The sequence below is a fragment of the Nycticebus coucang genome, chromosome 3 (assembly GCF_027406575.1).
Source record: "Nycticebus coucang isolate mNycCou1 chromosome 3, mNycCou1.pri, whole genome shotgun sequence".
In the NCBI taxonomy this organism is placed as follows: domain Eukaryota; kingdom Metazoa; phylum Chordata; class Mammalia; order Primates; family Lorisidae; genus Nycticebus; species Nycticebus coucang.
In genome coordinates this window covers 64867932-64891495 of record NC_069782.1, presented here as the reverse complement: position 1 = coordinate 64891495, position 23564 = coordinate 64867932, and the positions used below count along the sequence as shown (strand labels likewise).

Below are 23564 nucleotides of genomic sequence, written 5' to 3'. Positions count from 1 at the left end.
AGTGAAGGGACTGACCACCTACCTCCTCTGCAGGACAAAGCCCAGCTGAGCAACTGCCAGAAACCTGCAGCAGCACATGGTAGGGACAAGTGCCTGCGCTGATGGCCAGCTGGCCTGTGGCCTGGACATGTCTTGCTCTTTTGCTGGGGCCTCAGTGTCCTATTTGTGGCCTGGACATGTCCTGCTCTTTTGCTGGGGCCTCAGTGTCCTATTCCGTGGAATGGGCCTCGTGAGACCTACTGCTGGTGGTGGGAGCCCCAGAAGCTGGGAATGAGTCTGTTAGTAAGAAACACTGTGAGTTTTGTCGTTGGCTTAATTTATTACTGTTTGACATCCAGTGACACTGACATACCCCACCCGCCAGGCCCCCGGCGAGTCTGACCTGTCTGTTAAAATACAGTACGAGGAGTGGACGGCTACACACATGCATCCACGGCTTAACTACAGTGATTCCAAACTGCGCTGCAACAGTACTGCCAGGAAAGGAAAAGAAAAACAAGTATCGTGTGTTCCCCAATTCATAATTCTCTCTTAAAACAGTTAATGCTGTTACAAACGCTACTGATGCCAGGACAAAGCCAGACACAAACAGTCCTATATCTTCTCTGCCGTATAAATATGGAAGATTTTTTTGTTTATGCAGTTTTATCCCAAGTCTGAAACTACGCCTGCTGCTATCCGTTACTGCTAAGGGGCTACCCCATCTCGGCTCTGGATCGAGGGGCTTGGGGTTGAGACTGGAATGTCGCAGCTCAGTCTTCCTCGCTGCCACTTCCTGAGCGGTCCTGAGGGGACAAGAGGAGAGAATGTGAGTCAGAGTCCCTTGCCAGGGGCCTAACTGGGCTTTAAACATGTATGTTTAATGAAACATCCACACAGGCAACAGGAGCCTGGCTGTCATGGCTGCTCCCCAACAACTTCATTTTTCTCCTGAGGATGTACCTGGAGGACACCTTGGGCCTTCTGCTATCCCAGGCTGTGCACGCCAAGCCCTGAGCCCTTGACCTATAGTTTCAGGACTAACTCGGCTCTTCCTGACCATGAAAGATCTTTGTTCTTCCATAAACTTTTCTTTTTTTGAGACAGAATCTCACCATATTGCCCTTGGTAGGGACAAGTGCCTGCGCTGTGTGGCCCTCACTGTGTGGCCCTTGGTAGAGTGTCGTAGTGTCACAGCAAATAGCAACCTCCAACTCTTGGGCTTAAGTAATTCTCTTGCCTCAGCTTCCTGAGGCAATGCCTGGCTTACCACAACCATTCCTTACCACTATGCCTGGCTATTTTTTAGTTGCAGTTGCCATTGTTTAGCAGGCCTGGGCTGGGCTCGAACCCGCCAGCCTCAGTGTATGTGGTCGGCGCCCTACTCAACTGAGCTACAAGTGCCGAGATGTAACTTTTTTTTTTTTTTTGCAATTTTTGGCCAGGGCTGGGTTTGAACCCTCCATCTACGGCATATGGGGCTGGCGTCCCACTCCTTTGAGCCAAAGGGGCCACCCTAAACTTTTTTTTTTTTTGGAGACAAAATGTTAATTCTGTCACCCAAGCTGGAGTAGGAGTACAGTGGGGCAATCACAGCTCACTGCAGCTTGAACTCCTGGGCTCAAGTGATCCTCCTGTCTCAGCCTCCTGAGTGGCTGGGACTGTAGGTGCCCGCCACCACGCCCAGCTTGTTTTTATTTTTGTTCTGAACCCACTAGTGCTGTCTGGAATTCCTTTCGCACAGGCCAAATTGGAAGAAGCAAAGAGGGCGGCACCCCAAGGGTAGCGGGTTTGAACCCAGCTCCAACCAAACTGCAACAAAAAATAGCCAGGCGTTGTGGCAGACGCCTGTAGTCCCAACTACTCAGGAAGCTGAGGCAAGAGAATCGCCTAAGCCCAAGAGCTGGAGGTTGCTGTGAGCTATGACATCACAGCACTCTACCAAGGGCGACAAAGTTTTTTAGAGACTCTGTCTCTAAAAAAACAAAAAAAAAAGGAAGAAGCAAAGAGCAGTGACCCAGAGCACAGTGTCTGTTATGTGGGGTAAGGAAACCCCTGAGGGGACTTATCTTCCATTCCAGCACAGGAGCACTGGTCTCCTGGGTGGTGATGGGGACAGTGGGCCACCCTGATGGCTATTGCCAGAAGGGTAAGGCCTCATCTGTTCTCCTCTAGCACCCAGATACCTACTCAAAGGTGCTGGCTCCAAGGTCACAAAGACGTAGGCTTGAGTGGCAGCTCTGTGAGGCACTGGCTATGCGACTGAGGACTAGCCACATGAGGCCGTGTCTCGGTTTCCCATGCTGCCACTCACAGAGCTGTCGTCCAGGGCCAGCCCTCACCTCCTCCTGCTCCTCCTCACTGTCATCGTCGCTCACTACTGGCTTGGCCCGGGACCCCCGGCTTGGCCGCCTCCGGCCCCCCTTCAGCCGGTCCTGTGCCTTCTCCTTCCGACCAAGCTTGATCTTCACTTTCACAGAGCGGGCTGTAGGGGCCAAGAAGAAAGGGGGGGGGGATGGAGATATGAGCTCTAGAAACACAGTGCCCTCAAGTCGGATGCCTGGGGGCACCTCTAGTAGCCATGAACCCCAGGCTCCACCCCCTCACCCAAGACTCACACTCAGACTCGGAACCTTCCTCCTCGCCTTCCTCCTCCTCCTCACTCTCTTCACCTTCACTGTCATCCTCTTTCTCAATCTTCTGCCTCACGCTGGTGAAGACTGACTGTAGGACGATGGAGTCTTCGTAGATCTAGGCAGAGAAACAAGGGGTTTGAGGGGGCCCAGCTGGAAGGCTACTCACTCGCTATCTGGTACAGCCTTCTGAGGACAAGGGCTACAGCCTAGCCAGGGCAGAGGGCCCTCTTGGCCACCTTCTCTCAGGATGCACAGAGAGCACCAAGTTCTGAAATGCTTCGGGACAAAAGGCCAGGGCCACTGGACTGGGAATGGCCACAGGTACCTCCCTCCCTTTGCAGAATCCCAGTGAGCACCCACTTTTAAAGGCTTTGAGAAGGTCCGTGGTAATGTTAGAAATGCAAGTTCCGTGCTAATGCCAGCATTTCTGCCTCAAGCTTATCAGAGCAAAACCCCTCAACTACTCAAGAGGATCTCTTGGGCCCATGAGTTTGAGGTTGCTGTAAGCTATGACGCCATAGCACTCTACCCATATTACAGAGTAAGATTGTGTCTCAAAAAACAAAACAAAAAAAAAGACAATTAAAATAAAATAAAATTCCAAACGTATACCCAAATGCTCTCAGAGCCATCCTGGCCGAGGGGCCTGTGCTTATCTTTACCTTCAGCAACACAAGGCACTTTTGTCTTCAGTAACACTCTACAAGTGGTGGGAACTTCTTGTTAGCCCATCAGTTCACAGAGACCCATGAGTGTGTGGGTTCAGGGCCAGCAGTGATGGTGAACCAGGCTGGGCACCCCCAGCTCCCATAGCCCCTGGCAATGACCCTCACCAGGGAGCCCTCCAGGTTGAAGGTCTGCGCATTCTGGCACAGGAGCATCACGTCCTTCTCCAGGTCATTGAGGCTGCGGTACTTGTGGTTGCGGATGCGCTCCTGAGGGAGATGGACAAAGCAGGCCTTACTCTAGGGCCCAACCCACCTGCCCTACTGTGTGCCTGGGACCCTACTGCCCATGAGGATGTGGCCAAAGCCTTGGGCCTCTTCTGTACAAACTCGGGAGCCCAGCTCACTGGAATTGAGAACTACACACTGAGGCTCAGGATTGTGGGTACGCTCCCAGGCACCCCTGGTACCAGCTGCCTGCTGACATCCCATCTGGGCCACTGGGATGTTTATAGCCACAAAGACCCCCAAAGCCCATGAATAAGGCCCCAGCCAGGTGGCCTGAGGTCCTACACAGGCCGTCCTGATCCTCCCTCCCACACATCATGGCTCTCAGATAGGGGTGGGTGCAGGGCACACACACGACGCCAAGGTTACCTTTATCTTCTTAAAGTCCACGGGCTTGCGGATAAGCTCGTAGTACTCAGGCAGCTCCTTGCGTGAGGGAAGCTGGATAAACACCTCGCTAAGCTGCCGTCCACTGCTGCTGCAAGGCAGGACATAGTGAACATTACTCCCAGGCCTGCCTGCCTGCCGGAAGCAGCCCCCACTCCTTGCCCAGCAGCTGCACAGGACCTGCATTGTTTGAGGACAGTTCTTTCTCACTCATGTGCTGTCTTGTGGCTTCTGACACATTTCCAACAGACAACCACATATAGAGATGCACTTACTAGTGTTCTGTCTAAACTACTCAGCTCAGAGGAAATTGCTGCCGTGCCCTGGGCCAGGTGTCACATGTGTGCAAGGGCCCCACAAACTGTGCTTATGAAAAATGTGCCCGCTTATGGTGGAAGCATTCACACAAATGTTTTCAGAATCTTTTTCCCAAGAGTTGTGTTGTGTGTCCCGTGACCTTCAGAAAATCTGACATGACCCTGAGGAAGACAGAAACCCCTTCTAGGAGGCTAAAGGAAGGTGAAAGCTGTCTTCCAGGCCTTTCCACTGACAAAGTGCTTGTTTCCTACACAGGAGCAGAGAAGAGAGCTAGTGGCCACAACATGCAACCAGGCCCTGTGCACCTGTCTTCTGGCTGTTACCAGGGTGTGCTGATGCCTGAGCCTTGATCAGAGGAAGGGGTGGGTGAGGACAGGAGCTGACCTGACAGCCTGGAGGAAGGGCACAGCCAGGGACACAGCCCTGAGAAGAGAGGGAGGGTGGGAGCTGATACTTGAACTAAATGGTCAATGGGAACCACGAGAGAAAAGGATTCTCACTTGCAGTTTCTCTTTCTGTCTTGGTTACCCTCATTCTGTCCTGAAGCACCAGTGTCCCCAGCTGGCCTGTCCCAGGTGCCCTGCTAGGTTGGGAGAGTTGAGTCTAACATGGCTTGGCCACACTCTGGCTATGGTTTCGTCCAAGCTGCTCTGCCTAAAAGCTGCACATGGTCCTGGCTCCCTTGGGCTGCTCCACAACTCAGGTTTTCGATACCAGAATCAGGAGACAGCTGGCAGTGCCATTCTGTCATTGACCACTCTGTCTTTTGTACCCACTGGCAAGAACAGACGCTTCTCAGAGATAGTTGATTGTGTCCTTGGTGCAGCCACTGAGCCCAGCCGGTGGGCCCTGACAGCCTTCTTTCCTCATGTTCATTTCAACAAAATTTCAGAGATCAGAGCAGCCCACCCAGTGCACCCCACTGTCTGCTGTCTGTTTGGGTGTCCTGTGAGCACCCTATTCTGATGTTTAATGTCCTAAAAGATAGGAGTGCAGATAAGGCAGCTTTCCCGGCACTCTCACGAGGAGGCTCTGGGCTTCTTGATGTCCTTCATGGGTGGGGCGGCTGGGACTGCCTCCCCAAGGCCACAGGCAACTGTGTTTCTATGTATCATGAAGGCCCTGATCCAGTCTCCAACACTGGAGCCTCCTGATATGCAGACGCCAGACGGGGACTGGAATCCTGCCCTTGCTCTTGACAACCATCATTCTGTTCATTCCATCCTTGTGCAGGGTCAAGCATACTTCACGCTCACCAAACTCTCAAGTACCAATGTCATGCCAGTTGTTCTGTGGAGGGAACTGAGGCACACCCAGCCTAGCCAGGATGTAGCCTGCCGCAAGCCTCTTTGCCTTCCAGACTTTTCTCTCCCTGCCTGGGTACATGGATTATGGGAGGTCTGGCACGTGCACAGAAAGTCCTTTTCCCCAAATTTGGCCACAGGTACAGAATTTTTAAAGCTAGTTTATAATCCAGGAACATGAGAACACACAGCCAAACGCTTACTGCCCTGCTTCCAGCAATACCTGGGCTGGGGAGAAAGACGCAGACTGTCCTGTGACCTGGGTAACATCAGTCCTGTTGCTCCAACAGAACTGGGGCCTGTACCGCACCTCCTCTCCCTCTCCCAAGCCTGGTCTACCTTCTACGTAAATTTTTAATTTTTTTTTCCCTTTCATTTATTTATTATTATTTTGAGATAGTCTCACTTTGTGGCCCTCAGTCCAGTGCCATGGTGTCACTGCTCACAGCAACCTCCAACTGTTGGGCTTAAGTGATTCTCTTGCCTCAGCCTCCCAAGTAGATAGGACTACAGGTGTCTGCCACAATACCCAGCTTTTTTTTTTGTACAGACGGGGTCTCACTCTGGTTCAGGCTGGTCTTGAACCTCTGAGCTCAGGGCAATCCACCTGCCTCAGCCTCCCACAGTGCTAGGATTATAGGAGTGAGCTGCCACGCCCAGCCAATTTTTTTTTTTTTTGAGACAAGAGTCTCACCTTGTTGCCTGTGGAAGAGTACAGTGGCATCATAGCTTACAACAACCTCAAACTCTTGGGCTCAAGCGATTCTCTTCCAAGCAGCTGGGACTACAGGTGCTCCCACCACAACGCCCGGCTTTTTTTTTTTTTTTTTGTAGAGACAGAGTCTCACTGTACCACCCTTGGGTAGAGTGCCGTGGCGTCACACGGCTCACAGCAACCTCTAACTCTTGGGCTTATGCGATTCTCTTGCCTCAGCCTCCCGAGCAGCCGGGACTACAGGCGCCCGCCACAACGCCTGGCTATTTTTTTGTTGCAGTTTGACCGGGGCTGGGTTTGAACCCGCCACCCTTGGCATATGGGGCTGGCGCCCTACTCACTGAGCCACAGGCGCCGCCCGGTTTTTTTTTTTTTTAAGAGATGAGGTCTCGTTCTTGCTCAGGCTGGTCTCAAACCTGTGAATTCAGGCGATCCACTCGCTTCGGCCTCCCAGAGTGCTAGGATTACAAGTGTATACCACCACGCCTGGCCCTTCTATGTAATTTTCTAAACAAAGAGCCCTTCTCCTTCCTCCCAATGGCAAGGTCTGCCCATGATACAGACACAGGCATGACCAATGCAAGTTCCCCAGCACAGGAGTCTCTCTTAGCAAGTGTATATGCTTTACATTTTCTCTTCTCCTTTTTTTTTCCTATGGCAGTTTTTGGCCGGGGCTGGGTTTGAACCCACTACCTCCGGCATATGGGGCTGGCGCCCTACTCCTTTGAGCCACAGGTGCCACCATCTTCTCCTTTTTAGACATGCTAGCTGTGAGCCGCTCAATTCACTTCACTGCCCACTAATGGTGCAGACTCCTGGGAAAAGTATGTCCTTGAGGAATAAAGCCCCCCAAGTTACTAGTCTCAGAGATGGGAGTGTGGATACCCTAGAACTGGGTATGTGTTGGGGAGGGGCAGGGTACCAAGACCATGTGGGACCTCCTGGAGGGCTGCTGCCATAAGCCTTTAGATATCAAAATGCTGAGATGCCTTTTTTAATCCTTTAAGTCTTCAGGAAGGTTCCCATCTCCACCCTCAAGGGTTGCTACATTGGGTTAGGTGCGACAGCCTCCCTGGTCATTCACTGACCTTCTCAGCTCTATACTAGAAGGGACGTATCACAGCCTCCCCTCACAAGGAATAAAACCCAGGTCCTCCCCGCCGTGGGCACCCCTAGCTCTGCCTCCCATGCCTACTCCAGAACCTTAGAGGGCTACTCCCTTTGGCCCCTGGAAACACGGCACCACCCTCCCTCAGTGCAAAGGTCACCTCCTACTCTAGTTCTCTAACCCTTAAGGCTACATCTCTAACACCAAGGCACCAAACCTGGGGACAGGCTCAGTCCTGCCCCCCAGGGGTGATTCTGGGCTCTAGCTAATCTATCTAACATCTGCTGCCACTTCCAGGCAGCAGGTCTGTGTCTGGGGTTGGATATTAGGAAGCCGTTGGCTGTGGACACTCCTGTACAAGTATGTGGTTTGCAGTTCTTTGGGGAATTGGTCTGGGAGGGAAAGCCTGGGTACTGGGAGGGGAAATGCTTAAGGGAAAGCCTGGGTACCGGGAGGGGAAATACTTAGCTGTGATAGAGACTAAGGGGCCAGCATTCCTCTTCCTCGTAGTCATCTGCGTCCTCTGTGGCTTTAACATTCACATGCTTGGTGCAATGAGGCCAATCACCATTTTCAGGGCTGTTGGGGGTTCACTAGCCTCCTTTAAGTAGTGCTCATTCCCACCTTTTGTTCATTTCCCCCTACAGAGTCCTTTGTTGGACATATTTATTGCAAATACCTCCTCTGTCTACAGTCTGCATTCTTGTTTTGTTTTTTTATTTATTTGGGACAGAGTTTTACTGTCTTGCCAAGGCTAGAATGCTGTGGAATTTGCCTAACTCATAGCAACCTCAAACTCCTGGGTAAGTGATCCTCCTGCCTAAACCTCCTGAGAAACTGGGACTACAGGTGCCCGAAACAACACCTGGCTAATTTTTTAATTTTTATTTATTTTGAGAAAGAGTCTATGTCACTCTTGGTACAGTGCTGTGGTGTCACAGCTCAAGCAACCTTGGGCTTCAGCGGTTCTCCTGCCTTAGCCTTCCAAGTAGCTGGGACTACAGGTGCCTGCCACAATGTTAGGCTATTTTTTTTTTTTTGTCATTGTAGTTGTCACTGTTGTTTGGCAGGCTGGTGGGGATTCAAACTCGCCAGCCCCAGTGTATGTGGCCGGCACCCTAGCCGCTGAGCTATAGGTGGCGAGCCAATTTTTTACTTTTTTTTTTTTTTTTTTGTAGAGACAGAGTCTCACTTTATGGCCCTCAGTAGAGTGCCGTGGCCTCACACAGCTCACAGCAACCTCCAACTCCTGGGCTTAAGTGATTCTCTTGCCTCAGCCTCCCGAGCAGCTGGGACTACAGGGGCCCGCCACAACGCCCGGCTATTTTTTTGTTGCAATTTGGCCAGGGCTGGGTTTGAACCCGCCACCCTCGGCATATGGGGCCGGCGCCCTACCGACTGAGCCACAGGCGCCGCCCCCAATTTTTTATTTTTAATTTTTTGAGACAGAGCCTCAAGCTATCACCCTGGGTAAAGTACTGTGACATCATATCATAGCTCACAGCGACCTCAAACTCCTGGGCTCAAGCGATTCTCAATTTTTTATTTTTATTTTTGCTTTTTTTTTTGGTAGAGACAGAGTTTCACTTTATTGCCCTCAGTAGAGTGCCGTGGCATCACACAGCTCACAGCAACCTCCAACTCCTGGGCTTAAGCGATTCTCCTGCTTCAGCCTCCTGAGTAGCTGGGACTACAGGCGCCCGCCACAACGCCCAGCTATTTTTTTGTTGCAGTTTGGCTGGGGCTGGGTTTGAATCCGCCACCCTCGGCATATGGGGCCGGCGCCCTACCGACTGAGCCACAGGCGCCGCCCCCAATTTTTTATTTTTAATTTTTTGAGACAGAGCCTCAAGCTATCACCCTGGGTAAAGTACTGTGACATCATATCATAGCTCACAGCGACCTCAAACTCCTGGGCTCAAGCGATTCTCAATTTTTTATTTTTATTTTTTTTTGGTAGAGACAGAGTTTCACTTTATTGCCCTCAGTAGAGTGCCGTGGCATCACACAGCTCACAGCAACCTCCAACTCCTGGGCTTAAGCGATTCTCCTGCTTCAGCCTCCTGAGTAGCTGGGACTACAGGCGCCCGCCACAACGCCCGGCTATTTTTTTGTTGCAGTTTGGCTGGGGCTGGGTTTGAACCCGCCACCCTCGGCATATGGGGCTGGCGCCCTGCTCACTGAGCCACAGGCGCCACCCTCAATTTTTTATTTTTAATAAAGACAGAGTCTCACTCTTGCTCAGGATGGTCTCAAACTCCTGAGCTCAAGGGATGCACTAAGCTTGGCCTCTCAGAGTGCTAGGATTATAGGCGTGAGCCACCAAACCTGGCTGTCTTTTTTGTTTATTTTGTTTGAGACAGTACCCCTTGGTAGAGTGCTGTGGCATCACAGCTCACAACAAACTTCAAACTCTTGGGCTAAAGTGATTCTCTTGCCTCAGCCTCCCAAGTAGCTGGGACTAGGTGTCTGTGACTATAACCAGCTATTTTTAGAGATGGGGTCTCATTCTTGCTCAGGCTGAGCAAGACTCCTTGCTCAAACTCCTGAGCTCAGACAATCCACCTACCTTGGCCTGCCAGAGTGCTAGGATTACAGGCATGAAACACCGCTCTGGCCGTCTTTTTGTTCTTTTTTGTAGAGACAGAGTCTCACTTTATGGCCCTCGGTAGAGTGCCATGGCATCACATAGCTCACAGCAACCTCCAACTCCTGGGCTTAAGCGAGTCTCTTGCCTCAGCCTCCCGAGTAGCTGGACTACAGGCGCCCACCACAACGCCTGGCTATTTGTTTTTTTGGTTGCAGTTCAGCTGGGGCCGGGTTTGAACCTGCCACGCTCGGTATATGGGGCCGGCGCCTTACCGACTGAGCCACAGGCGCCGCCCCGTCTTTTTGTTCTTAACGGTGTGCTTTGACAAATGGATCTTCTGTTGTAATTTAGTCCAATTTACCAATATTTCTTTTTAAACTTGGCAATTCTTCTGTTATGTTAAAGAAATCTTTGCCTATCCTGAGGTCCCTCAAGAGGGATTCTGTTTCCTTCTAGAAACTTTGCTATTTTCCCCTTTTCCATTATTAGAAGTGAGAAGTCACTGTGGTTGGCTTCCTTCATACCATTTGTCATTGTCCCCATCATGTCCTGTGTGTCTGCCTTCCCCATCTAGAACACAAGCTTCCGGGGTACAACACAACCTGGGTCTGATCATTTGCCACTCTGCCAATGGCATCCAGAGCAAAGCCTGGCACACAACAGGTGCAAGATAAACATAGTGATTAAAGGCAGAAATGAATGAAGGTGGCTCAGGATCGAAATTTCAGGGTCACACAGCAGGAGCTGAAACCTAGGTTTCCTCCTGACAGCCCCCTCTGAGGGATGTTACTGCCCCCACTCTGAGTCATCATTTATATACCACCCAGTCCCAAAAATGATCCCAGGAGCAACTACCAGGAGCCCCTGCATAGAAAGCAGGCTGGTGCTTCCATCAATGTCCTGTCTTCTTGAGACTTGCTCTGAAGAAAAGCTTCTGAAGACACAGAACTGCCCAGAAACCCATCTCATGGTTGCCAATGGTGGAAATTGGAATGAAAGATCCTGGAAGAATCTCAAGGTCATCAGGATCAGCCCCGTGAAGCCAAGTCAGACATGAAGGAAGGAAGCAACTGCTGCAGCACTACTGCCTTCCAGCTGGGCCTTCCTTTGGTTTGGTAGCACCAATGACAATCACACTGCTGCTATTATGCCACCTCTAGACATCAACTCCTGTAGCAGGGAGTCTGCCTACTTCACTTGCTACCCTGTCCCCATCACTGGAAAGGAACATGAACTATAGCAGGATCAACATAACCACCGCCTTGCCTGAAAAAACCCCCTCTTTCTCCTGAGTATAGCCCAGTGGTAGTTTCTTACTAAATACTGGTAGTGGTAAGTCTGACTATGCAGGTGGAGGACCTTCTCCTAGGAACCTGAGAAGGCTTTGGTTGGGGATCTTTAATATTTAACCTGCCCAGTGACGTCCTCTGTGTGGAATGCACCCTATTCCACACCAACAGAGGGGTTCCGGTGGAGACTTCCTGTCACCAAATCCAAATCCCTGCACCCAAGGCAAGGGCAATGACTCAGGTAGGACCAAACCAGACAGTAAGAGCTCTTCCCTGGGACTTTCTAACGGATAGGCAAAGCCAGATTTCTCAATCTTCTTGGATTGGGAGGTTCTGAGGATGGAGGCCCTAGGTGGCTCCATCATGGTCATGGTCGAGCCAAAATGACAACTCTGTATGGGAAAGGGAAAAGTGGCAGGAAGGCTCTAGCTCCAAAGGTTTTCATTTCTTTAAGACAGAGTCTCACTCTGTTGCACAGGCTGGAGTGCCATGGCATCATTGAGGCATCAGTACCTCACACTAACCTCAAACTCTTCAGCTTGAGTAATCCTCTTGCCTCAGCCTCCTTAGTAACTGGGACTACAGGAGTACAACACCACACCTCATTAGTGTTTCTATTTTTAGTAGACTGGGTCTCACTCTTGTTCAGGCTGGTCTCGAACTCCTGAGCTCAAGTGGTCCACCTGCCTTGGCCAGGATGTTAGGATTATAGGTGTGAGCCACTGCGCCCTGCCTAGTTGCAAAGATCTCAATCTTTACAGTCTGCCAGGGGAAGCTGACAGCTCCTCCACAGTCTTCAAACCAAAATAACTCCCCCTGGCTGGGTGCCCATAGCTCAGTGGTTAGGGCACCAGCCACATACACTGGGCCTGGTGGGTTCGAACACAGCCCACGCCTGCTAAACAAACAAAAAATAGCCGGGCATTGTGGCAAGTGTCTATAGTCCCAGCTACTAGGGAGGCTGAGGCAAGAAAATTGCTCGAGTCCAAAAGTTGGAGGTTACTGTGAGCTGTGACGTCAATGCACTCTACTGAGGGCAACAAAGTGAGACTCTGTCTCAATTAAAACAAACAAACAAAAACAGGCTCAGCACCGCCTGTGGCTCAAGCGGCTAAGGTGCCAGCCACATACATCTGAGCTGGTGGGTTTGAATCCAGCCCAGGCCCACCAACAACAATGACGGCTGCAACCAAAAATTAGTCGGGCATTGTGGCGGGTGCCTGTAGTCCCAGCTACTCGGGAGGCGGAGGCAGGACAATCACTTGAGCCCAGGAGTTGGAGGTTGCTCTGAGCTGTGATGTCACAGCACTCTACCCAGGGCAACAGCTTGAGGCTCTGTCTCAAAAAAACAAAACAAAACACCCCCCAAAAACTCAACTGCTCCCTTTCTGCTTGAGGGGTTTTAAGTTCAGAGCTGAGAAGTCCTGATGGATCTGTGCCTTCCAGCAAATAAGTGGATATGTCCTTAAAGCAAAATAACATAAGAAGGAACAAAGAGAACTAGAAGAGATCAAGAGCCCCAAATAGAAGCCAGAGCCATCAGCCCATATCCTCTTAACATGTGGGAGAACCAGATAGGCTGTGACAGCTCAGTAAGGACACACAGAGAATTGTGACAGGCACAGGAAAAAGTATGTTGCCTGGTCTACATGGTGCAGCTTCCCGTCACATCTCTCATCCATTATTGTAATCAAGTGTTAGCAAGTACTTTCTATGAACAGCCAGAGTAAATATGTTATCCCTGGTGGGCCATAGTCTATGTTGCAATTTCTGAATTTTGCCACTACTGCATGAAAGGAGCCACACAAGATGAATGAATAAGATTCTGCTGTGCCCCCCAAAAACGTCATTTATGAATACTGAAATATAAATTTCTTTCTCTCTCTTTTTTTTTTTGAGACAGAATCTCACTATGTCATCCTTGGTAGAGTGCCCTGGCATCATAGCTCACAGCAACCTCCAGCTCTTGGGCTTAGGCGATTCTCTTGCCTCAGTCTCCTGAGTAGCTGGGACTACAGGCACCTGCCACAATGCCTGGCTATTTTGTTGTTGCAGTTTGGCCGGGGTCGGGTTTGAACCCACCACTCTCAGTATATGGGGCCAGTGCCCTATCCCCTGAAACAGAGACGTCATCCCTGGCTATTTTTTTGATTGCAGTTGTCACTGTTTTTTTTTTTGTTGTTGTTGTTTTTCAGTTTTTGGCTAGGGCTGGGTTTGAACCCACTACCTTCCGCATACGGGGCTGGTGCCCTACTCCTTTGAGCCACAGGCGCTGCCTGCAGTTGTCATTGTTGTTTAGTAGGCCTGGGCCGGGTTCAAACCCACCAGCCCCGGTGTATGTGGCTGGCGCCCTAACCAGAGAGCTATAAGCGCCAAGCCTAGAATATGAATTTCATTGAATTCATATCATAAAATGCATACCACAAAATGTTCTTTTGATTGTCTCAAAATTATCTAAACAACCATTCTTTTCTTTTTTTTTTTTTAGTTTTTGGCCAGAGATGGGTTTGAACCTGCCACCTCCAGCATATGGGGCCGGCGCCCTATCCCTTTGAGCCACAGGGGCCACCCCCTTTTATTTTCTTATATATTTTTTGAGACAGTCTCACATTGTAGCCCTCAGTAGAGTGCCTGGCAGCAAAGTTCACAGCAACCTCCAACTCTTGGCTTAAGCAATTCTCTTGCCTCAGCCTCCTGAGTAGCTGGGACCACAGGTGTCCTGCCACAATGCCTGGTGGGTTTTTTTTGTTTGTTTGTTGTTGCAGTTGTCGTTGCTGTTTTAGCTGGCCAGAGGCCGGGCTTGAACCCGCCACCCTCAGTATATGGGGCCGGCGCCCTACCCACTGAACCACAGGCGCCACCCACCATTCTTTTTTTTTTTTTTTTTTATTGAGACAGAGCCTCAAGCTTTCACACTGGGTAGAGTGCCGTGGCATCACAGCTCACAGCAACCTCCAACTCCTGGGCTCAAGCGATTCTCCTGCCTCAGCCTCCCAAATAGTTGGGACTACAGGCACCTGCCATAATGCCCTGCTATTTTTTGGTTGTAGTTGTCATTGTTTGGCAGGCCCAGGCTGGATTCGAACCCGCCAGCTCTGGTGTATGTGACTGGCGCCTTAGCCGCTTGAGCCACAGGCGCCTAGCCCCACCATTCTTTTTTTTTTTTTTTTTTTGTAGAGACAGAGTCTCACTTTATGGCCGTTGGTAGAGTGCCGTGGCCTCACACAGCTCACAGCAACCTCCAACTCCTGGGCTTAAGCGATTCTCTTGCCTCAGCCTCCCGAGTAGCTGGGACTACAGGCGCCCGCCACAACGCCCAGCTATTTTTTGGTTGCAGTTTGGCCGGGGCCGGGTTTGAACCCGCCACCCTTGGTATATGGGGCCGGCGCCTTACCGACTGAGCCACAGGCGCCGCCCACCATTCTTTTTTTTTATTTGAGACAGAGTCTCATTTTGTTGCCCCAGGTGGAATACAGTGGAATCATCACTCACAGCAACCTTAAACTCTTGGGCTCAAGTAATCCACTTGGCCTCAGCCTCTCAAGTACTGGGATTACAGGCCCCTGCTGAAATGCCCAGCTGGTTTTTCTATTTTTAGTAGAGATGGGGTCTTTTTCTTGCTCAGGCTAGTCTGGAACTCCTGAGCTCAAGTAATCCACCTGCCCAGGCCTCCCAGAATACTAATATTATAGGCGTGAGCTGCCACACCTGGCCAACTAAATAACCATTCTTAATTCACAGGCTGTACATAAACAGGTGGTGTTTTTCTTGCTGATTTGCAGATTTGGTTTGCTGACCCTATGCTGTGAATCTTCTGACCGTGGCAAACATGTCAAATGGATCACAGCACTGCCTCTTGAGCTCTGACTGGTGAAGGCAGGCACAAACCATCAAATGAGGGTGGTGCTCAAGATAGAGACCATCTGCCAAGTCTAGAGGTACTCCTGATTGGCCTTCCATTAAATAAAAAAAAATGCTTTTTGTTTTTGTTTTAAAAAGAAAAGAAAAACCCCACCTAAAGTACAGTGGTGTTGTCATAGAGCTCACAGCAATCTCAAACTCTTGGGCTCAGTTGATCCTCCTGCCTCAGCTCCCCAAGTAACTGAGACAATAGGTGCACACCACAATATCTAGCTAGTTTCTTCTATTTAGTAGAGACAGGGTCTCACTCTTGGCCTCAAGCAATCCTCTGGCCTCAGCTTCCCAGAGTGCTAGGATTACAGGTGTGAGTCACCATTCCTGGTCCAACTTTATTTTGTACGTCAATTCTTTGATATATTATAAAATATTATCTAGGCTTGGCACCCACAGCTCAGCTGTTAGGGCACAGGCCACATATACTGTGGCTGGTGGGTTAGAACCTGGCCCAGGCCTGCTAAACAACAAAAAAATAGCTAGGCGTTGTGGCAGGTGCCTGTAGTCCCAGCTACTTGGGAGGCTAAGGCAAGAGAATTGCTTAAGCCCAAGAGTTTGAGGTTGCTGTGAGCTGTGACACCATAGCACTCTACCCAGGGTGACACAGTGAGACTCTGTCTCAAAAAAAAAATAATAATAATCATTAAGTATTATCTTGAGGATTAGAAAAATGAGCCTCCACCTGCTGGGTGTCCACCTCTAGGAAGGAGTGGGTTTGGGTTTTATCTGTATGACACAGGAAACATTCCAACTCATGGAAAAGTAGGAAGAAATGAAACTCACCAATGAAATCAGCCAGTTAAGATGGTTTGAAGGGCTCTGCTGCAGGGTCTGAGCACTAAAGAGCTCTCACCTGGCTGCAGGTTAGGATGCTGAAAGTTTCCAAAGTGCCAATATTTTTTTTCCTTTTTTTGGGAGACAGTCTCACTTTGTTGCCCTTGGTAGAGTGCTATGGCATCATAGCTCACAGCAAGCTTCAGCTTTAACTCTTGGGATCAAGCAATTCTCTTGCCTGAGCCTCCGGAGTAGCTGGGACTACATGTGCTTGCCACAACGTCTGACTAGTTTTAGAGACTGGGTGTTGCTCTCGCTCAGGCTGGTCTTGAAGCTCTGAACTCAGGCAATCCACCTGCCTTGGTTTCCAGGAGTGCTAGGATTACAGTTGTGAGTCACCACGCCTGGCCAAAAGTGCCAATGTTTCTAATAAACTGATAGATTCTAACGAGGCGACACCATATCTGGGGTCACTTTTTCTTACTATGGGTTTAATACACTTAAAATTCAAGTTTTTTTTTTTTTTTTTTTTTTGAGACAGAGCCTCAAGCTGTTGCCCTGGGTAGAGTGCTGTGACATCACAGCTCACAGCAACCTCCAACTCCTGGGCTCAAGCGATTCTCCTGCCTCCGCCTCTCAAGTAACTGGGACTACAGGTGCTGGCCACAATGCCTGGCTTTTGGTTGTAGCCATCATTATTGTTTGGCGGCCTGCCTGAATTCGAACCCACCAGCTCAGGTGTATGTGGCTGGCTCCTTACTTGCTTGAGCCACAGGCGCCAAGCCTAAAATTCAAGTTTTTTTTTTTGGTAGAGACAGAGTCTCACTTTATTGTCCTTGGTAGAGTGCCATGGCATCACACACCTCACAGCAACCTCCAACTCCTGGGCTTAGGCAATTCTCTTACCTCAGCCTCCCGAGTAGCTGGGACTACAGGTACCTGCCACAACGCCAGGCTTTTTGTTGCAGTTTGGCCGGAGCCAGGTTCGAACCTGCCACCCTTGGTATGTGGGGCCGGTACCCTACCCACTGAGCCACATGCACTGCCCTAAAATTCAAGTTTTAAGAAACCCTGATGCTCATCCAGGTAGCCCAGGTGTGGAAAACACTTAGTTTGACACTCTTACTCCAGAGGCAGGATGACAAGGCCCGTCCAAAGCTGAGTTGGACTGTAACACAGTCAGGGCACAGACTACACTTTCACATGGTGAAAACGAAGCACCAAGACCCGTGGCAATGCCAAGAATATTTCTCACCACAAGGGAGAAGATGCCATTGAAAGACAAAGCAAATTTGGCTTGGCCTAGTCGCTGAGAACAGAGGCAAGTGGACTCAGTCATAAGGCCAAGGACACTTTCGGCGAGCGTCAAGGGCAGCCTCAAGAAGCATGCTGTGTGCTCTTCCCAATCAGCTAGTGTCCCTGTTGTGACAATGGCAGCTCCAGGGGTATTAGGTGGTTGTGAGCCAGAGGATGGCTCAAGCCCCCTTAGAAGTGGCAAGATCCTGATACCAGCATAAGGGGCCACAGAGACCCTCTGGCCTACCAAAAAGAATGGGGTGAGTATACACAGGGGCATCAGGAAGAAGGGGATGGGACCCACCCCGAGCCCTACCCCCTCAGACCTCTTCTCCTCAGCTTCTTCTCTGTACTGCCCTTTTTTTTGAGACATAGTCTCAAGCTATCGCCCTGGGTAGAGTGCCGTGGTGTCACAGCTTACAGCAACCACAAACTCTTGGGCTTAAGTGATTCTCTTGCTCCAGCCTCCCAAGGAATAGGGACCAAAGGCGCCCACCACAACACCCAGCTATATATTTTTGTTGTTGTTGTTGCAGTTGTCATTGTTGTTTTAGGTGGCCGGGACCGGGTTTGAACCCGCCAGCTGGCGCCCTATCCACGGGCACTGCACCCCCCCCGCCCTTTTTTTTTTTTGACAAAGTTTTACTCTGTTGCTCTGGGTAAAGTGCTATGGGCTCATAGCTCACAGCAAACTCCTGTGTTCAAGAGATCTTCCTGCCTCAGCCTCCTGAGTAGCTAGGACTATAGGTGCCTACCACCACGCCTAATTAATTTTTCTATTTTTAGTAGAGATGAAGTCTCCCTCTTGCTCAGGCAGGTCTGAACTCCTAAGCTCAAGGGATCTTCCCAGTTCAGGCTCCCAGGCTGCTGGGATTACTGGGTGAACTACCCCATCTAGGCTGTGTTGCTTAATCTGAACCTTTGTTTTTTAAGAGACAGAGTCTCACTTTATTGCCCTCGGTAGAGTGCTGTAGCATCACAGCTGAAAGTAACCTCCAATTCCTGGGCTTAGGCAATTCCCTTGCCTCAGCCTCCCGAGTAGCTGAGACTACAGGTGCTTGCCACAATGCTGGGCTATTTTTTTATTGCAGTTTGGCCGAGGCCCCACTCACTGAGCCACAGGCACTGCCCAAATTGAACCTTTGTTAACTTAGCTGTAACATGTTTCACTTCTGAGGTTCAAAATTTTTCATTTTATCTTTCTAATCTTTGATCTGGTTATCTCTTAGCTTTATTTAAAAATTTGCCTATTTTGGGTGGTTTCATATTTATTCAAAAAAAAAAATTTTTTTTTTTTTTGAGATAGAGTCTTACTATGTTGCCCTTGGTAGAGTGCTGTGGCATCACAGCTTAAAGCAATCTAAAAACTCTTGGGCTCAAGAGATTCTCTTGCCTCAGCCTCCCAAGTAGCTGGGACTACAGGTGCCCGCCACAACGCTTGGCTACTTTTGTTGTAGCTGTCGTTGTTTGGCAGGCCCTGGGCCGGGTTCAAACCCACCAGCTCTGGTGTATGTGGCCAGCGCCCTAGCCTCTGAACTACAGGTGCTGAGCCTATTCAAACTTCCTATTCTTCTCCGTTGACTCCTGACCTTATGCCAGCTTTTTTCTCTTAACCTTCCCTTTGTACCTCCTGTTTTACTGTCTACCACAGCTGGTTTTGCTAACAAACATTTCTTCACTGCCCTACTGACAACAGTAGCACTTGCCCGTGGAAATGAGTGGCCTTCAGGGGCACAGGAGTGAATGTGCCAGCTGCTCACCCAGGCCTCCTATCCTGACTCTGGATACCTGTGTTTCAGGCACCTGTACCTATCTCGACCTAAACTTTTTTTTTTTTTTTGAGACAGAGCCTCAAGTTGTTGCCCTGGGTAGAGTGCTGTGGTATCATAGCTCACAGCAACCTTCAACTCCTGGGCTTAAATGATTCTCTTGCCTCAGCCTCCCAAGTAGCTGGGACTACAGGTGCCTGCCACAACGCCCGGCTATATTTTTGTTGCAGTTTGGCGGGGACCAGGTTTGAACCCGCCACCCTTGGTATATGGGGCCGGCGCCCTACCCACTGAGCCACAGGCTCCACCCATCGGCCTAAACTTTTATATGTTAAATATATATTTCTAATTTCAACTGTTTTGAGTTTTGTGTTGTTTTTTTTTTGAGACAGAGCCTCAAGCTGTTGCCCTAGGTAGAGTGCTGTGGCATCACAGCTCACAGCAACCTCCAACTCCTGGGCTCAAGCAAATTTCCTGCCTCCGCCTCCCAAGTAGCTGGGACTACAGGCGCCCACCACAACACCCAGCTATTTTTTGGTTGCAGCCATCATTGTTGTTTGGCGGGCCCGGGCTGGATTTGAACCCACCAACTCAGGTATATGTGGCTGGTGCCTTAGCCGCTTGAGCCACAGGTGCCAAGCCTGGTTTGAGTGTTCTAAACTAGCTGTACATTTTCTTTATGGTGTATAAATGTCTCTGCCATAGGGGCAGAAGCCTAGAGCCAGTATCACAAATGGGGCAGGTGCAGATTCTTCCAGCAAATTATGAGGCGGACTTAGAACCTCAGCACAGACAAGAAACCCAGCCAGAGGCTGTTTAGAGGTAGGTTCCAGGCTGGGCACCAAGCAGACAGGGCTGACCATGGGACCTTGCACTCCTGGCCTAAGGCAGAGTGTTCCCACACCCTGGTTGGGGCCTTAGTTTTCTTTTTTTTTTTTTTTTTGTAGAGACAGAGTCTCACTGTACCGCCCTCGGTAGAGTGCCGTGGCGTCACACGGCTCACAGCAACCTCTAACTCTTGGGCTCAAGCGATTCTCCTGCCTCAGCCTCCCGAGTAGCTGGGACTACAGGCGCCCGCCACAACGCCCGGCTATGGGCCTTAGTTTTCTTTTTTTTTTTTTTGGCCGGGGCTGGGTTTGAACCCACCACCTCCGGCATATGGGACCAGCGCCCTACTCCTTGAGCCACAGGTGCCACCCGGGCCTTAGTTTTCTAAAGCCTGAGGGCTCCAGGCCCGCCCACACTCACGCATCACCTTTTTTATTTTTTGTAGAGACAAAGTCTTACTTTACCGCCCTCGGTAGAGTGCCAAGACGTCACAGGACTCACAGCAACCTCCAGCTCTTTGTGTTTATGCGATTCTCTTGCCTCACCTTCCTGAGTAGCTGGGACTACAGGCACCTGCTACAATGCCGGGCTATTTTTTTGTTGCAGTTTGGCCAGGGCTGGGTTTGAATCTGCCACCCTCGGTATATGGGGCCGGCGCCCTATTCACTGAACCACAGGCGCCACCCCATGACCTTGTTTTTTTGAGATGGAGTCTTGCTTTCTTGTCCTCAGTAGAGTGCTGTGGCATTGTAGCTCACAGTAATCTCAAACTCTTGGGCTCAAGAGATCCTCTTGCCTCAGCCTCCCAAGTAGCTGGGACTACAGGCACCCGCTACAATGCCCAGCTATTTTTTTTAGAGATGGGGTTTCGCTCTTGCTCAAGCTGGTCTCAAACTCCTGAGCTCAAGCAATCCACCTACCTCAGCCTCCCAGAGTGCTGGAATTACAGTGGCTATGGGCAAGAGCCACTGTGCCCAGCCCCACCCATAACCCTTTATACTTGCCCTTCCTTTAGGGCAAGGGGAAGGGGAGGGCTGCCATTAACACTTTTATTCCCAGGATGCCTTCTCCTGCTGAATGTTTCACTGTTTTTCTCTAAAAAGGTACAACCTTTCAACACTAAAGAGGCACCTGCTTTTGGATTCTTTTTTTTTCTGAGACAGAGCCTCACTCTGTTGGTCTGGATAGAGTGCCACAGAATCATCACAGCTCACATCAACCTTAATCTTTCAAGCTGAAGCCACCCTCTTGCCTCAGCCTCCCCAAAAGATGGGACTATAGGCACCTTCCCAGTTTTTCTATTTTTAGTAGAGATGGGGTCTCACTCTTGCTCACACTGGTCCCAAACTTCTTAGCTCAAGCAATCCGCCCACCTCGGCCTCCCAGAGTGTTCGAGGAATATAGGCATGAGCCATGGCTCATGACCCTTGCTCTTAAATTCTAAACAAGGAGGTGCAGGGCTTCCAGGAGGGCAGAGAGAAGGGACAAACAGATCCTGGGCAGTGGCGGCCAGCCCCTGAGCTAAGCCCAGGCTGGAGCTGTCACTCAGAAGCTGGCCAGCTGCCCCTCTGCCTGTAGCTCAGCTCCTGGGCTCAGGGCCCTGTACCCACTCCAGCCCAGCTCCACTTTTGCACAGTGCAGGCAGCGCTGGTTTCTGATTGTATGCTGGCCCACGTTGTGTCAATCGGGCTCCTCCTAGACCCAGTGCAGGGGCTTCTACTCTCATGCTGCAGGCTTGGAATCTGAAGCACAGTTTGCAAATGTGATATTCTAATCTTTGACACCTGAGCCTCTATAGCAGTGGTTCTCAACCTTCCTAATGCTGCGACCCTTTAATACAGTTCCTCATGTTGTGGTGACCCCCAACCATAAAATTATTTTCACTGCTACTTCATAACTGTAATTTTGCTACTGTTATGAATCATAATGTAGATATCTGATATGCAGGATGTATTTTCATTGCTACAAAGGGGTCGTGACCCACAGGTTGAGAACCATGGCTTTACAGCAACCACAGGCAGGAAAAAGGGAACAGGACCCTTAGGGCCCATCCATTGGATCTCAGAGCCCTGGTGAGGTTTAGCCTGGGCAGCTCAGTGAGATCACCATCTTTCTGACCTAAGTATAAACTGCAGCCCTGAAACTGTCAAGTGTGTGCCTCTTGAGACAAGACTTAGTACAGTCATAAGTTCAGTTTTAACACCACCCAAGGTCTTACTGAAGCAGTGGCTCTGGCCTATCACTGTGATAGGTAAGCAAGGGGCCAGCAGTGGTCTTACACAGAGTGTTTTCTGGGGCCCATCTGTGAGACAGTGCTGAGCAACAAAAAGTGATTCTCTGAACCCTTCCCAAGGCTAAACAAGGGGATGTGCCCTGTGATACATACACTCACTGACATGGCACTTACAGATGGTGTCCTAAGTGCCTCGGCCTCCAATAGCTGATGGCTTCTTTTTTTTTTTTTGTAGAGACAGAGTCTCACTTTATGGCCCTCGGTAGAGTGCCGTGGCCTCACACAGCTCACAACAACCTCCAACTCCTGGGCCCAAGCGATTCTCCTGCCTCAGCCTCCCGAGTAGCTGGGACTACAGGCGCCTGCCACAACGCCCGGCTATTTTTTGGTTGCAGTTTTTGGTGGGGGCTGGGTTTGAACCCACCACCCTCGGTATATGGGGCCGGCGCCCCACCGACTGAGCCACAGGCGCCGCCCCAGCTGATGGCTTCTTAAGGACCCGGGGACAAAGGCACCTACTGGCAGCACACATGGCCCTGAGACAAGTTCCAAACCTGACTCAGGAACTCACAGCTTTTCTGCATATTTCTATTTAGAAATAAAAGTTCCTACATACAACTTAATTTCTTCACTCTGGTTTTAATTTTTGATAGGATCCTAAATATAGAGTTTGAAGCTGCTATGATCACGCCATTGCAAAACAGCCTGGGTAACAGAGCAAGACTTGTCTTAAAGAAAACCCCCCAAAATAAAAATCCTTAGGAGGAAGACAAAAAAAAAATCTCAAAATAATCCATCAAAAGTAACACTTGGCAAGATTCTACTTGATGGAAAGGTTGACTCTGCTTCTCCACAGTGACCAGCCCCAATACGGGAGGACGTAATGGGCAGAGCCATTTCTTTCTTTCTTTTTTTTTTTTTTTTTGAGACAGAGTCTCACTTTGTCACCCTTGGTAGAGTACTGAGGGATCATAGCTCACAACCACCTCAGACTCTTGGGCTCAAGCGATTCTCTTGCTTCAGCCTCCCTAGTAGCTGGGACTACAGGTGCCCGCCACAACACCTGGCTATTTTTAGAGACGAGGTCTCACTCTGGCTTAGGTTGGTCTCAAACCTGCGAGCACAGGCAATCCACCCGTCTTGGCCTTCCAGAGTGCTAGGATTACAGGCTTGAGCCACGGTGCTGGCCTCTTTTTTTTTTTGAGTCAAGAGTCTAGACTAACTAGACAAACTAAAAATGCCGCAGCATCATAACTCACAGCAACCTCAAACTCTTGGCTCAAGCGATTCTCCTGATCCACAATGTCCAGTTAGTTTTTCTATTTTTAGTAGAGATGGGTTCTCTCCCTCTTACTTAGGCTGATCTTGAACTCCCAAGCTCAAGCAATCCACCCATCTCGGCTTCCCAGACCACTACAGGAATGAGAATGAGCCACTGCACTTAGCCCAAGTTTACTTTCTTTTCTGGAA

At 50.0% G+C, this 23564-nt stretch overlaps 1 protein-coding gene across 13 annotated transcripts in view; it reads right to left on the bottom strand.

Annotated features, from left to right (window-relative positions):
* Positions 1-298: 298 nt before the first annotated feature.
* The window catches only part of SMARCA4 (SWI/SNF related, matrix associated, actin dependent regulator of chromatin, subfamily a, member 4), a 114474-nt gene continuing 91208 nt past the window's right edge, over positions 299-23564 (bottom strand). For 9 of the 13 annotated variants that reach the window (XM_053583220.1, XM_053583219.1, XM_053583225.1 and 6 more), the window contains 5 exons: positions 3938-4046; positions 3449-3550; positions 2598-2730; positions 2322-2464; positions 299-785 (listed from right to left, as the gene is read on the bottom strand). In XM_053583220.1, the coding sequence (XP_053439195.1) occupies positions 753-785; positions 2322-2464; positions 2598-2730; positions 3449-3550; positions 3938-4046 (520 nt within the window). In that variant the 3' untranslated portion in view covers positions 299-752. The remainder of the gene's footprint in view (positions 786-2321; positions 2465-2597; positions 2731-3448; positions 3551-3937; positions 4047-23564) is intronic. The other 4 variants (XM_053583228.1, XM_053583224.1, XM_053583233.1 and 1 more) reach the window with 1 other exon arrangement.